The 15,453-nt window shown below is 48.9% G+C and overlaps 1 protein-coding gene across 1 annotated transcript in view; it reads left to right on the top strand.

Annotated features, from left to right (window-relative positions):
* Fam124a (family with sequence similarity 124 member A) overlaps positions 1-13,980 on the top strand; it is a 56,814-nt gene extending 42,834 nt beyond the window's left edge. Inside the window, exon 4 of the mRNA XM_032917661.1 lies at positions 11,562-13,980. Within this exon, the coding sequence (XP_032773552.1) occupies positions 11,562-12,344 (783 nt within the window). The 3' untranslated portion in view covers positions 12,345-13,980. The remainder of the gene's footprint in view (positions 1-11,561) is intronic.
* Positions 13,981-15,453: the final 1,473 nt, after the last annotated feature.

Raw genomic sequence — 15,453 nt, 5'->3', positions numbered from 1 at the left:
GAGAGAAACCCACTGTTGTTAACCTAAGAAACATATGGTGATTAAATGTCTTCTCTCTTCCTCTCCAGAAGCCATCAGGGAGGGACACCACAGTGTGGCTCTAGCGATCCTAACAGCTATCAAAGTGACTAAAGACAGATTCTGGGTTCGTCACTATTGAGTCACCCTTGGAGGCCAAGAACGATGAGGAGCCAAGTAGATAGGTGCTCTCGGGAGCCCATCAAGAGACTCTGATGGACTTTGATTTAAACATAGCCTGTGCTCTGGCTTGTCCTGATTCCCTGAGGCACTGGTTAGCTTTTTGTCAACTTGACAGAAGCTAGAGTTCTGTAAAAGGAACGCATCTCCTTTTAGACTGAGAAGATGTCCCCATAGAAGTAGCCTGCAGGCAAAACAATGGGGCATTTTCTTATTAATGATTGACTTGGAAGAGCTCAGCCTACTGTGAACAATGGTGGTCCTTTTATAAGAAAGCAAACAGAGAAAACCAGTAAGCAGCATTCTTCTATGACCTCTGCTTTCGGTTTCTGCCTCCATGTTCCCTCCCTGACTTCCTTCATGATTTGTTATAAGCTATAAGGTAAAATAAACCCCCCCACACACACAAAGAGGGATGCAAACAATTGAAGAAATGTTGATAATAAGAGTGGAGAGGACGTTTCCAGAGCTCGGTCACTATCGAAGATGATTTTATAACCTCCCAATGTTATCAAAAGAAGAACCCTAGTCTTTCACAAGAAAGAATGGGGTCAGATCAGAATTAGCAATCTTTCCTTTAGACACAACCTCAGACTCCCACTGGTGTGACCGTTCTCCTCTGTGTCTGGTGGGGTGGGAGAATCCAGGCAGCTAGCCTGCTAACCACTCTCCCTATACCAGATTCCACCCTCAGCACAGGCACGTAGGTAGAAGGAACCAAGTCGTGCGGCATGAATATGTAGAACCAGGACGTGAGCGTGTAGAAACTGGTGGTCTGTGGCCCATGAATGATGCTGTGTAGGCCCATAGAAGCCAGAGAAGAACCTACCTGCAAAGAACCTTGCAAGGTGCTCTGAGGTCTTAGTCACTGTTCTATTTCTGTCAGAAGTTGCTTTGACCGAGGCAACTCTTATTAAAAGAAAACATTTAATTGGCGATTTTCTTTCAGTCTCAGGTTTAGTCCATCATCATCATGGTGGGGAGCGTGGCAGCAGGGACGGTGCTGGAGCAGTAGCTGAGAGCTACATTCTGAGCCACAAGATGACACACAGACAGACAGACAGACAGACAGACACTTAGAGAAGAGAGAGGAAGAAATACAGGGCCAGGTATGGGCTTTTGAAAACTCAAAACCTACTCCCAGTGACACACTTCCTCTAACAAGGCCACACCTCCTAATCCTTCTAATTCGATCAGAGTTCCACTCCCTGGTGAGTAAGCATTCAAATACGTGAGCTAAGGGACCATTCCTATTCACACTACCACAAAGCTTTCTTGATGCAACAGCCACTTATAAGCACTGTTGCTGACTTCTGATGCTCCCCCCTTTAGTTGCCTAGCTACCTTGCAGATATGCCTTTGGTACTGAGATCTTCTTAGTAAGACTGCTTGCCTACCATGTATGAGGCCCTGGGCTCCATCCCCAACATCTCCAAGCAAAACAAGTCAACTCCTAAATATGAATACACCCAATGCAGCTATAAAATATTAAAGGAAATTAATTCAGCCACAAAAGGCTCCTTTAAAGCAGCTATTACTAACATTTGCAGATTATTTTTTTACTAGTGTAATAAAATTTACAAATCGAACTGAAATCAGCTGAAGAGAAACTGACAAGCGTTAGGGGCCATGGAGGTGGTCCAGGGCGCAGAGCACTTGCTGTGCAAACATGAGGACCCACGTTTGAATCCCCAGCACACACATAAAAAGTCAAGTGTGGTGGCATATGCCTGGAGCCCCAGTATTGGCAAAGAGAGACCAAGTGCTTACCAGACAACCTATCACAGAGTGCAAACTTCTGGTTCTTGAGAAGCCCGGCCCCCAGGCAGTAGCACAGAGGAAGATGAAGAAAGACAGGAAAAGCCCTGCCCTGATCTCCACGTGTGTGTACAAGCACAAAATGAAAGCTGACGGTTCTAATTGGCTCAGTGTCATTGTCACGATTACTCGGTGGTGTGAAGAGTGGCCACAGGCCTGGTGCCTGCCAGGCAGATGTCCTACCACTGAGCTATGTCCCCTTGCCCTGAATATTTAGCTTCAAAAGTAGCTCTCTTGGGGGCTAGCAAGATGGCTCAGCAGACAAAGGCACTAGGTCCCAAGCATGATGAGCTTGGGACCCACATAGTAGAGGGAGACAAGTTGTCCACAATTCTCCACACATGAATGGTGGCACATGTACATTTTTGTGCTTGCACATGCACGCGCGGGCACAAACACACACACACACACACACACACACACACACACACACACACACACCCCCTAAATGTAACTAAAAGGAGTTTTAGATGTTTTTTTTTTCTGGGGTGGGGGAAGTGTGTGGGGTTTTTTTTGTTTTGTTTTGTTTTGTTTTGTTTGCTGCTTTTCTGTATGTGAAAGCAGATCGAGAATACTTGCACTAATGACCTGAAATCAATCTTCTGGAAAATGAAAGATGAATTTAATTCCAGTTAGGACTGGTCCAGGTAGAGCCAAGGCTGGTCCCCAGCCCGGCAGAAGGTCTAAGGGACCTAATTGCTAAGAAGGGAGAGTCGAGGAGCAGTGAACAGTTCTGGGATTCTGTTCTAGTTCACGGTGTTCCTGAACGAGCAAGAGTAAGAGCTGCCCTACCCCTGGAAGGTCATCTGCAGCTCCAGCATTTGCTCAGTTTCACTCAGAGACCCCAGGCCCAGATTTGTCCTTCAGCCCGCGTGTCCCCAGGAGTCAAAAATGGCTCATGTCGCTGCAGACAAATGCCATCTTACCGCATGGCATCGTTGCCACAACTGAAAATGTGCTCATCCCTTGGGCCCTGCAGCACCGCTTGCCTTCTCCCTTGTCTCTGGTGAGAATTACCACCATCCTTCTTGAACATCAAGTTCTTCCACCCCGAGGTCCTCTGTTTCTGCCTCCACATCTTAAATACTGAGCACTTCAGAGATGAGGTTCCAAGTATTATTTAAGGTTTGTATTCACAGTTTCACAGCCCCAGGAGAGGAGTTCCTGACACACTCCGGGGCATCTCATACAAAATGATGGGGTGCTTTCTGTGCAGCCAGTTTTACTAGACCAAGCCCTGTAGCACTGTCTCCCAGGTAAGTCAGGTTTACTAGGACAATTAGATCTAGCCTGGATGTTCTGAGGAAGACCACTAACCTCCGTTCTGAGGGCATCTGATAGTAGCCTTCACAAAATGATCTCGGTAGCTCTCTGTTTTGGGAACAGATGGGATTACTGCTCTAACCCTATAGAAAGTTGGTGAGAGTTCAAGGCCAGAGTAAAAACAGGTTTGTTACGGTCAAAAGAAGGCTATGTCGGGTAAATTCCCCTGCTGTTTTGCTTTCCACAGATGAACTAAGGACAAGTTCAGTGCACCTTAGCCCAAAGACAATGGAGAGAAGGGCATTAGACAGAGAGGGAAGTGGTGGTTTCCTATCCCTACAGGTCTCTGGCTTCCAGGGGCCAACTTTTGGAGCTGCAAAGTTGCAAAGGTTTACAAAATTCAGGTAGATCATGTGTTGTCATGGAAAAATTGGCATCATCATTCAAGGTTCTAAAACAGAGTGAATGTGTAGCATTGTCAGCAAGGCAAAGAGGCGCAGCTTCATAAAAACCGTTAGCACATCCTGCCTCATTCAGAGGCAATCTCTGCTCCCTGGAGTTGGATTCAAGTCTTTAAGGTGATAGGGGAAAGCTGACCCATGAGGGTTTAGCATTTCTGGTCCTGTCATACCTAAGTGACAACATCCATCTTGAGACATTTTCTCCAGGATCATTTCTGGCAAATGAAGGTAGCCATTTGTCCAAACGGTGGTGTGGGTTGCCCAAGTTTAAGGTGATAGGGAAAGGAGAGGGTTTAGCAGCTGTCATCTAAGCCATGCTATAAACCTGGCCCAGGCCAGAGGAACTTTTGAACTGCTTGGCAGGCCTACTTCATTGGTATTCCTTTCCTGGTATAGTCAGACGGTTCAGTCTTCCATTAACACTGCCCTGCCTTTGCATTCTAATGGCCTGTTCTAACCACAATACAACATAATTAAGTATCCATGAATTTGCCCTGAGTGAAGCTGGGACCACCCAATAACAGGCCAGTCCACCCATGCTTCCTGGCAGACGGTGGTCTACCCACCAGGCAGTCCCTCCCTCCCTTCCATATGAGGAGCCGGTGGTCCATGGCTAGGATATCGCAGAAGCCCTCCTGCCCTTCCCCAGCTCCATATGAGGAGCGATGACAAGGTCAAGAGTCCATGGCTCCAGGTTGGGATTTCGTCAGGTAAGCATGCCCTCCCTGCCCTTCCTCACTGCCCTGGGTTGTCCCCACTGAAAAAAAAAAAAAAGAAAAAAGAAAAAAAAAAAAAAAAAAGTCAATGCTCCAGGCTGGTGGCCTTGGGGGCGGGAGAGGGGTAGGGGTTGGTCAGGGAAGATGGCTAAGTTAAAAGGGAGACAAGGCAGGCAGACAGCCCTAATTCATGCATTGGTGAGGGTTTAATACAATTAGACCATTGATTTTAAAGTTTATAGAAAAAGCAATTGAGCCAAAGCCAACAAGTTAAAGGTCATAGACCAAATATGACTCACTCCCTAGCTTTGTAAGTAAAACTTTCATTAGAATACACACACAACATATTGTCGTTTCTTTAATAATAAATTTTTATTGTTATGTATACATACAAGGTAGTTGGACTAACCAAATTCCTGCCTATTTTTATTTTATTCAAACACACACACACACACACACACACACACACACACACACACACACACACACACAGAGGATGAGCAGAGAATCAGTCTCTGGAAATGTGGACCAGCCACACTAGACCAGACAACCCAGCACAGGGTGGGAATGCCGCCCTGCACCTAGAAGGGCAGGGTGCTGTTTTACATGCCACTTCTGGAACCATTGTGACGCCACAATTGCCATCTCCCCTAACAGGCTTCAAAAACACAGCTTATAGGGTTCCCTATACTGGTGCTGGCAGGAGAGTGAAGAAATAACTCAGGGACAATTAAAAGACGGGTGGCTTTCTATATACACATACTGGACACTTGTGACATTTCTGTGTATATATTTGGTGCATGTGTCTGTGTGTATCTGTATGCATTATCTATGTGTATGTGTGTGTGTATGTATATCTGTGTATCTGTGTGCATATGGATCTGTATGCATGTGTCTGTATCTATGTGTGTGTCTGTGTGCATATGTGTGTAGAGCATGTGTGTGTGTGTGTGTGTCTGTGTGCATGTGTGTGTGTGAGTGTGTGTGTGTGTGTGTGTGTGTGTGTGTGTGTGTGTGTGTGTGTGTGTGTGTGTACAGGTACCACAGAGCAGTCCTGAGGGTCTGAGGACAACCCTCAGGACTTGGTTGTCTCTCTTCACTATAGTAGGCCCCACGCATAGCGAACACTTACCCAGAGTCACCTCACCTGCACATCCTTAAGATAGCACAACCAGCAACAGTTTTGAGGGGAAAAAAACATGTAAATGTCTTCATTAAAAGCGCTTAATAATAAAACACAATCAGAATAAAACCACAAGTTCCAGGTGGGTTTGTAATACCTGTGATGCTTAAATCTTTGTAGAAGTATTAACTCCAGAATGTGTACAAAAAGGCAGGCACTTTACATACAGAGTCTCGGCCAATGAGCATTGAAAGGTACCCAACAGTCATGCATGGTGTGGTACAGGCCTATAATTCCAGCCCTCAGGGCAGCAGCAAGAGGATCTTGAGTTTGAAGCTAGCCTGGGTTACATAGGGTGTCCCTGGAGACGGGGGTGGGGTGGTCATCAAAGAAATACAAATTAACACAATGATGAAATACTATTGCCCACCAGAAGAACTAAAATTAAATACAATGATAATACCAGATCTTGGTGAGAGTGTGAAGTAATTAAAATACGTTTAAATCTGTGGCAGAATTGTACATTCATACCATCAATTCTGGAATATTTGAAAGTGTCTATTAAAACTAAAAATATGCTCACCCAGGGTCTAGCAACTCTGCTCCTTATTCATGTGCCCAAGAGAATGAGTGCTGTCCAGGAGAAGAGAGGCGGCCAGATCAATCTTCACAACATCCCCTTGCCCTTTGCCTCAGAGGCTGGGCAGGCATCCAAGCAGGCATGGATAGGAGAGTCCATGAAGATGTGAATGGATGAGCCTCTTAAGACACCTGAGAAAGGTGCGTCAGCTCAGGAGAACACTTCACTTCACCAGAAGTCTGCCTGTGCTGCCATCTCAGGATGGGCTCATAGCTGGATTCTCTGTCAGAGAAATGACACTCCTGATAATTGGCTTAAACTACTGGCTTTTTTTGTTTCTTTTTTCTTTTCTTTTCTTTTCTTTTTTTTTTTTCAGAGCTGAGTACCGAATTCAGGGCTTTGTGCTTGCTAGGCAAGCGCTCTACCACTGAGCTAAATCCCCAACATGGCTTTTTTGTCTTTTAACCTTACTTTATGTGAGAGGGTGTTTTGCCTGTATGAGGTGTCTGTGCACCAACATGGCGCTTGGTGAGTCAGAGCCTCTGGATGGGGACTTAACAGACAATCGTGAGCTGCCAAGAGGGCTGAGAATCAAATGTGGGTCCTCTGCAAGAGCAGCCTTTGCTCTTAACAGCGGAGTCATCTCTCTAGCCCCCTTAAAGGACCAGATATTTATACAGCCAATAATCCCCTTCCAACCTTCTACCTCAAAATGCCATGGGTTACAAATTGTAGCTGGCTTTCTCCACCTAAGTTTACCTGTCCTTTCCCCCTGCCTCTTCCCTCTCCTCCTCCTCCTCCCCCACTTCCCCTTCCTCCTCCTCCTCCTCTCCCTCCTCCTCCTCCTTCTCATCCTCCTCCTCCCCCTCCTCCTCCTGTTCCTGACCATTCACAAAGGAGCATAGGCTTTGACCATGGCTGGCATCCTCAGAAAGCATATGAAAATCTCCTAAAGAAAAGAGAGGCAAGATGCAACATCTCTCTCTCAAACCAAGCCCCACTTTCTTATGTGGAACCATTTTGCAGTGGAGCCTCAGATTCTCCATTTTCCTTGAGATGCCCCTCATTGTTATTAATCCCTGATTTTAAAGGTCTATCTTTGATCTATTAGACAGCAGACAGTGGTATGCTGAGCATGTTTACCCCAAGGACAGAGCAGGAGAGGATGCCCTTATTCAGAGAGAGGAGGCAGAGGCAGGGTTTCCTGATCTCAAACAAACAGGGAGACACTCTGAGCCCCTGGAAGGGAGACCTGGTGACCTCTACTAGCACTTACTGAATGGCTCTACCCACGTACGGATGAGCCTCTTAAGACACCTGACGAAGGTGCTTCAGCTCAGGAGAACCCTTCACTTCACCAAGTCTGCCTGTGCTGCAGCCTCAGGACGAGCTCCTAGCTGGATTCCAGTCGCCAGTGACATGAGAAGCAGAAGCAGCTCTCCCCGGCTGGCTGCCTTCCTGTGGCAGATTAATTTATGCATGCTGTTCTGCTCTTTGAGAAAGTTCCTTAAATAGTGAGGAGAGGAGCTTGTGAATTCCAGTGGGGCATCCAGCCCACGCTGCTCCACAGAGAAGGGAGGTGGTACTGACTTCACACCATCTCTGCTCTCACTGCTGGGGCTCAGGAAGGCTGCCCCTGAGAGCTGGCAGCCAACAGTGAGGACACAGCTCCTGCTGTACTCTGGGAAATCCCACTAGGGCAGAGTTTCTGGGTTTGCTCTTAGCCCCATTGTTCCCAATCAAGCAGAGAGGCTGGAAACAAAGCCAGCCCCAGGGAAACAGGTCAGAGGCTCCATCCTTGGCACGGGTGGGCTGCCTTTAGGTCAGATGAGATCCCACTGGGGAAAGCTAAAGAACAGCCTCCAGCCTGGGTCCAGGTAGATGTCCCACGGTCGTCAGCCCTGGCCCTGGAGTCTAGAAGATGTGAGAAGGGTAGGAAAAGCTCTGCAGCCTCCTTCCCAAGCTCTCATCCCAGGATGCCTGCCGCTATCCACAGTACTGTGCCAGCCTTGAGACACACACACCCAGCAGGCACCTCCACTGTGCAGGTTGCACTCCCCAGCCAAACAGAGCCACTGCCAGCCTTCTTCAGAGCAGCACGGTATGGGGTTTCTCTGGCTTCCTGCCTTCATTGTGCAGTAGAAACTAGAGAGACCACCTGTGGGCTTGTTGGAAGCATGAACAGCCCTGTTCAAGTCCATGGTCTCCAGCCTGCCATGTTGGACTTTAAGCCAAATTTAACTCCACTGGGCTACGTGAGAGAGACAGGTTTGAACAGCAGTCACTTGACTGGGAACCACAACAAGCCTGTTCTGTCTTCTCTTAAGGATGGTGAAAAGCATCTGTTTCAAAACCACCAGCAGCTGTGGCCTTGCTCCGCGCACTTAATTTCAGCTCTAAGAAAAAGGTCTGTGTGTGTGTGTGTGTGTGTGTGTGTGCGCGCGCGCGCGTGTGCATGTATACGTATCTTTGTGTGTATTCACACGTGCATCTGGGTGCCTGCGCACATGAGCACATGCATGTGGGGGTCAGAGGTCAACATTGGGTGTCTTTCTGAAGCTCTCTCCACCTTATTTTTTGAGATAGGGTCTCTGAACCTTGAGCCCACCAGTTCAGCTAGGTTGACTAGCCAGTCAGCTCCAGGGATCTGGCCATCTTCCTCCCCAGCACTGAAGTGACAGACACATGTTCCTGTGCTTGTCTTTCTTTACAGGGCTGCTAGGGATCCAAACTCAGGTCCCCATCATCATTGTTCAGTGAGCACTTCACCAATTGAACCATCTCTGCAGCCTCCCAGAAGGCTTACTGGGAGACTGACTTTAAGTCGTGCTTACCGAAAAAACAGCTTCAGGATGCCAATGTGATATGCAGGGCCTAGGCAGTGCAGTAGGATTGGCAAGGTATGGGGACAGAAGCCAGACAGGATGCAGACTGAGAAACACAGGAGAAAGGCCAGGCAGAGAACCTCAGGAGAGTCTGTGCCTCTGAACGCACAGCATCGTGCAGCTGTAGTTTATGTGTGCCAGCACCGAAGAACTGGAACATCCTTGCACTGGCTCCTCAATGGGCTCCCCACCTCCATCCAGCCATCTCCCCACTTCACACCTCCATCCAGCCATCTCCCCACTTCACACCACCACCCAGCCATCTCCCCCACTTCACACCTCCATCCAGTCATCTCCCCCACTTCACACCTCCATCCATCTCCCCCACTTCACACCTCCATCCAGCCATCTCCCCACTTCACACCACCATCCAGCCATCTCCCCACTTCACACCACCATCCAGCCATCTCCCTCACTTCACACCTCCATCCAGCCATCTCCCCCACTTCACACCACCACCCAGCCATCTCCCCCACTTCACACCACCACCCAGCCATCTCTCCACTTCACACCAACATCCAGCCATCTCTCTACTTCACACCTCCATCCAGCCATCTCCCCACTTCACACCACCATCCAGCCATCTCCCCACTTCACACCACCATCCAGCCATCTCCCCCCACTTCACACCTCCATCCAGCCATCTCCCCACTTCACACCACCATCCAGCCATCTCCCCACTTCACACCACCACCCAGCCATCTCTCCACTTCACACCTCCATCCAGCCATCTCTCCACTTCACACCACCATCCTGCCAGAAAGACACCTAGTTTTGGCACGCCCATGTCCTGGATTGTGTGTGATTCAGGACCCACCTCCACTCATATCCACTCTGCCCCACTGGGAAGATGCCTTCTCCCCCAGCACCCTCAAAGGCCACCACAGTCTCTACTCTCTCTTCGTTTTGCCTTAGATCCTTTCAATAACTTTTTTTTTTTAATCATGTGGTCAAACCAGAATCTTTTCGGCTGTAGCTCCCCCTCCTTTGCCCGTGATAAAATCTCAATGGATGCATTCTACACTGAGCAGTAGCTCCTGGGTGGCTTGTGGAAACCAAGTTCCTCATTAATGGGGGAAGAGGGGGTGTCTGTTGTGAAGACACCACACATCTCAGCCTGCTAGAAGGAAATGCCCCTTCTAGTAAAACCCTGGAAACACCTTTTTATTTTAGGTTTTGTCAATCAGAGGCGCCAATCCTAAATAAATCCAGACCTGTTGTCCTCTAGTCTGTTGTTTAATGTAAATTTTCATTATCAGCTTGGGATCACTGGGGAGAAGCAGAGGTGAAATGAGCCTGAGCAGAGGCCCTGTCCCATGCAAAAGATCCTGGTCAATGAAGTCAGCAGGGCTGCTGTGTGCAAAAGGAGCAGAGCTGGGTGTCGAGGGTGACGCCGTCTTCCCTACCACCCATCCTCACGACTCATCAGGAGGCAACAGTCCCCTTCTTGTACCTAATCCCCGAAAGGCCAAATGTGAATGAATGCTGACCCCCTCCCCAACAGCCCCTCTTTTGTGGAAGACATTCTGCCCTTACTGGGTTCCCCCCTCAGACTGTGTCTTGGTATAAACTCTTTTCTCTGAATAGAAATAGTCCCTCCTGGAAGGAGGCTTAGCCAGTTGACCAAAGTGAAAAGGCTCAGGACGCTCGGAGAACATTAAAAGACTGGCAAAGCCCTTTTCAAGGCGTTAAACAGCTTCTGGGGTGGGGGTGGGGGGAACATGGCAGGAGGTGAGTTTCTTCAATGGAGCTGCCTGCACCTTGAGTGGCGGTTGCAAGATGCTGCCCTCCTGACTTGCCACCCATACTGGGTTGGGCTCTTTGGTGATACGGCTACCATGGAGTGACTCAGGGTTCTATATGTAACCCCAGTAAACTCACTGACTCACTGGATCTGCGTGACCCCATTTCCTCAATCTCTCATCGGTGCCACATCTGGGTTAAATAGATGTTTGTTCATGTCTCTCCAGGAAGAGTCGCAAGACACCTGGGAAACCTCCCTCGCTGGGTCTTCCGCTAAGGTTATGTCAAATTGTTGGAGTGTATCTCAGTCTGGGGTGGGAGGACAGGGGAAGTACAACTGGCCCTCATTGTGACAAGAAATCATATTGCTTAAAGTCAACATGGAGTGTACCCACCAGACTAGTACGAAGAATGAGGCTCTCCTAGAGATGTGGAAGTGTAGGTGGCATTTATTCTCCCCTCAACTAAAGCCCTGCTGCATGCTCCAAACTGGAGAGCAAAGACAGAGGTAGCAGAGCGTTGAGCAGTGCAGGGAGACTTTTAGGGCTTCTCATCTCCCCGTGTCTGCTTATCCAGGGTCTTGCTCCTTGGTACATTCCCCTGTGGGCGCTACACAATACAATACCCTGTCGGAACGAGGAGAAAGCTGTACTCAGTCTTGGAGGTAGCTTCCTAGGCAGCGTTGGAGTTCCCAATGATTGGCAGTATGTTTCATGCTGCGTTTAACAGTGAGCCTCAATGTAGCCTCTGACTAATGGAGCCCTCTCTCCACAGGCTCAGAAGGCACACAAAAAGGGACCCAAGTGCAGAAGAGCGCATCACTCCTCTGAGAAGAAGCCTCATTCCGCTCCTCCTGCAGCCATCGACACACCAAACACAGGACAGGGCAGCAGCCAGACAGCCCTACGTGACAGCCCATCCAAACAGATGGCCCCACTCCCTGGGAACAAACAGGAGTATAGCCCACAGTTGAACACCTCAAGTCCTGCCTGGTCTTTCCAGAGAAGCAAGTCTTTGTTTTGTTTGCCCAGTGGAGGCACCTCCACGACTGAACCACAGCCACTACTAACTGGTTCCCAGAGACACAGCGCATCAGAGTGGAAGCCCAGCCGCCTCGTGTCCATTGATGACTTAGAGGGGGCCCAAGAGACAGATGTGGACACGGGCCTGCGGCTGTCCTCCTCAGACCTGTCTGTGGTCTCTGCATATTCCGCCCCCAGTAGGTTTTGCAACACAGTAGAGGCATCCCTCTCCTCTGAGGGATGTAGCAGCCGCTGGCCAGCACACAAGAGTCCTGAGAAAGGACCACTGGCTGCTGCCAGTGAGGTGAGCCCAGATACGGCCTGTGTTTCTCACCCTCTCTTCACCAAAGGGTCTCCTAGCCCTGCAGAGATAACTACTCCTGGCCTCTCAGCTTCTGGTGCCTCCTTGCTCACAGAGTCATCCACACCCCCACCGTGTCATGACCCCAAAGCCACACAGGGTGTCCAAGACATAGTACTGCCTCCAACAACAGTTGGTCCCGAGGCTGATGACATGGAGGAGTTCTACATCTGAGAGCGCCTTGGCTTTCAGACAGACTTAGTCACAGGAACCACTGTGCCCGGCTGGCTCTTTGTTCACAGGGTGCTCTCGGTCCCATTCGCCAGCTCTGAGAGAACTTAATTCTCTGTCTAGGGAGACTGTTAGCATGCTGACCATGCCACCTATCCTTAGCTGGCAGGTGCCATATTTCTAGAAGTTCAGAAAAAAAAAAGGAAGAAGAAGAAACACATTTGTATGGAAATAAATTTTCGACACACTTAAATCATAAAATCTATTTTTGAATGTTCAAAAATACAATTTAATGCTTCCTATAATTATTTGAAATGAAAAAGAAAGCATAGCCAGAGATGACTGACGATTTTTCATACTCCAAAAGTAAAATAACTAAGGCCAAAATGTTGACCGGGAAAGGACACAGTGACTGGTCCAGGGTCAGTGTGCAGCACAGAATACCTTCCTGGTGCCCAGGCACACAGGGACCCAGGACCTGAAAACCCACAAGTACTGCTTCCAGTGGATGGTTCATAGCACAGCCACCAGCCCACAGCAGACAGCAGAACGCCTTGCTTTGAAGCCACTGAGCACTTGAAAGTCTGGGCCTACACACAACTGGCTAACAAGCCTTATAAAGACTTAGCATGGTCATCAATGCCTTGCACACTTATAAAATAACCTGAGTCAGGAAAACTAGTTTTGCACACTCTTCCTCAGGCAGCTCATGGTGGTCAGCAAGCCTGCAGACTGTCCCCCCTGGACCGATGTGTGTAAGAGGACTCGATGCCTGCAGTTACAAAGAGCAGGTTATGACGTGCACTGGGGAAACAGGTGTGAGATTCTCTGACTTTAAAAAGCACACACTTTAAAAGGGCTACATACTTCTCTCCATAAATGACCAGAGCCATCTTTTGTATTTTGTAGCACTGTCTAAACAGTTAAAATGTTTGGAACGTTTTTGGCTGTCCTTTTGATTGTACCTGTGAGCCAGTGCCCCGTGCCCCAAAGTAGGAAAGTGTGCGGTGCCGCCCCACAGGGCCAGCCTCCAGTGAGCGCACTGAAGCCTTAGGGAGAGCGGGCACTGCAGCCACACCAGCGTTCCCCATCTGTTGTCCGTTGCTGCCACCATGTGAATGGTGACTAGACCATCCAGTAAGGCTATGTTTACAACCCCAACCTCACCAAATGCCAACTTCTGGCATCAGGAGCAATGCCAAATTATCCCCAGATTCTGTTTATCCTTGGGACAGAAAAGCATGGGTGTGTACTGTTCCCTGCCCAGTATGGTGCTTCCTGCCTCCCCGCTGGAAGGGCCCACAGCAGCTCAGATGCAACTTCACAACCTTTCCAGCAGGGCCTTCTGGCTCGCTTCCCCATCACCGTCCATCAGCCTCGGGTTCACCATCCTCACAAGGAAAACCCGGGGCTCTGACCTGCCTCAAACACTTTGGACTTCCCAGGACTCTGAGTTCTGCTCCAGTGGAAATCAATAAAACATGATCTCGTCTAATTCTGGATCGGGATTAAGCCAACTTCTGAAAAGGGCTAAATACTGAATATTTTAAAGTTTGTCAAACCATGGTTTAAACTTTACCCAACTGTGTTGCTATCACTTCTATTGCAGCATGAAAAATAAAACCTGTGTGAACGGGAATGGCTGAGCTGCAATCAGATTCTTCTCTAAGAGCAGGCGGTGGCCAGTATTGGCTCAAGTGCCAGCTGGAGAGCCCTCAAGACTGCTGTGGAAGGATTCCAGCTGGCCTTCAGCTTAGGTTTTCGAAGCCTCTGCTGGGCAGTGGCAGTGGCAGCAGCTGCTGATGGTGATGATGAGGAGGATGAGGATGAGGATGATGAGGAGGGGGAGGAGGAGGATGGGGAGGATGGGGAGGAGGATGAGGATGATTGATGAGGATAATTGATGATTGATGATGATGGTGATGGTGATCGATGATAGTGGTGGTGGTGATGATGTTGATGATGGTGGTGGTGGTGGTGGTGGTGGTAGTGGTGGTGGTGGTGATGATGATGATGATGATGGTGGTGGTGGTAGTGGTGGTGGTGATGATGATGATGATACTCCAAGAACCTTGATTTCTCAGGTCAGGCCAGTGGCGACAGATCCACAAGCTCAGAATGCAAGGGGACGCTCTCATCGAAGCTGATTCCTGATAAGTCCCTATAGCTCACCCCAGCCCAGAAGTATGACTCCAAGTCAAAAGCGAATAGTGATAAAAACATGTTAATCTCAGAAAGGAGGAAAAATAACTTAGGGGTAATGGCAGGCCTCTGGGACAGGATCTAGTGTGTCACTGCCAAGAGTCAGGAAGGTAAAAGTGAGTGTCCTGGATCCCTGTGATGGCATCTGCCTTGTTCCTCACAGTAGCCCTGCTTTGGCGTACTCACCTCATGAGGATTGCTTTGGAGCCCAACTCCAATCTCAGCATTTCTACCCTTTCCTCTGTGGACTGCTACACACACACACACACACACACACACACACACACACACACACACACACACACACACACAATCCTGTCTGCCAAACTGAGTGACCCCCAAAAGATATCAGATACCACATAGAAGAAAGGCTTGTGAGTACCCCTTCCTGCTGTAGCCCACTCCCAGGCTCGCCTGGACTGGCATGGGAGATAGAAGGAGTCCACAGAGGAGTAACTTCTGTGAAACCTTGCTTTCAGCCTGTGCTAACCAGTGCTTTCCTCCCGGCGCTCCCCAGTGGATCCTGACTCTTGGGGCAGAACCGACCTTACAACAGATACTGGAATCCAATAGATGACACATAAATTTGTTCAGCTGAAAATGTCGAGATGACCTCACAAGCTAGTCCTCTTCAAAAGTGGGTTCAGTGATATAGGAAGTGTCTGTCTTATCATTCGCTTTATGTCCTGTGAGACCCAATCTCTTGCCTCCTTGACCTGAAACCACCACACCCCCAGCTGTGCCCGGGAGGGCTGACTACTGAATGCCTTGGTCAAGTTTACACTATAAAACTTATTCGCTTTGATTCTTAGGTACAGCCCAGGGTGTCACTTGGTCCACACTAAGCGCTACCTGGTGTCTGCTTTAAGATAACACACATGTCTCAGTGTGCTGCCAACTGGACTGACAC

The sequence above is a fragment of the Rattus rattus genome, chromosome 12 (genome assembly GCF_011064425.1).
Source record: "Rattus rattus isolate New Zealand chromosome 12, Rrattus_CSIRO_v1, whole genome shotgun sequence".
NCBI lineage: Eukaryota > Metazoa > Chordata > Mammalia > Rodentia > Muridae > Rattus > Rattus rattus.
Note: the sequence above shows the minus strand (reverse complement) of the source record. Positions and strands in the feature narration are given on the sequence as shown.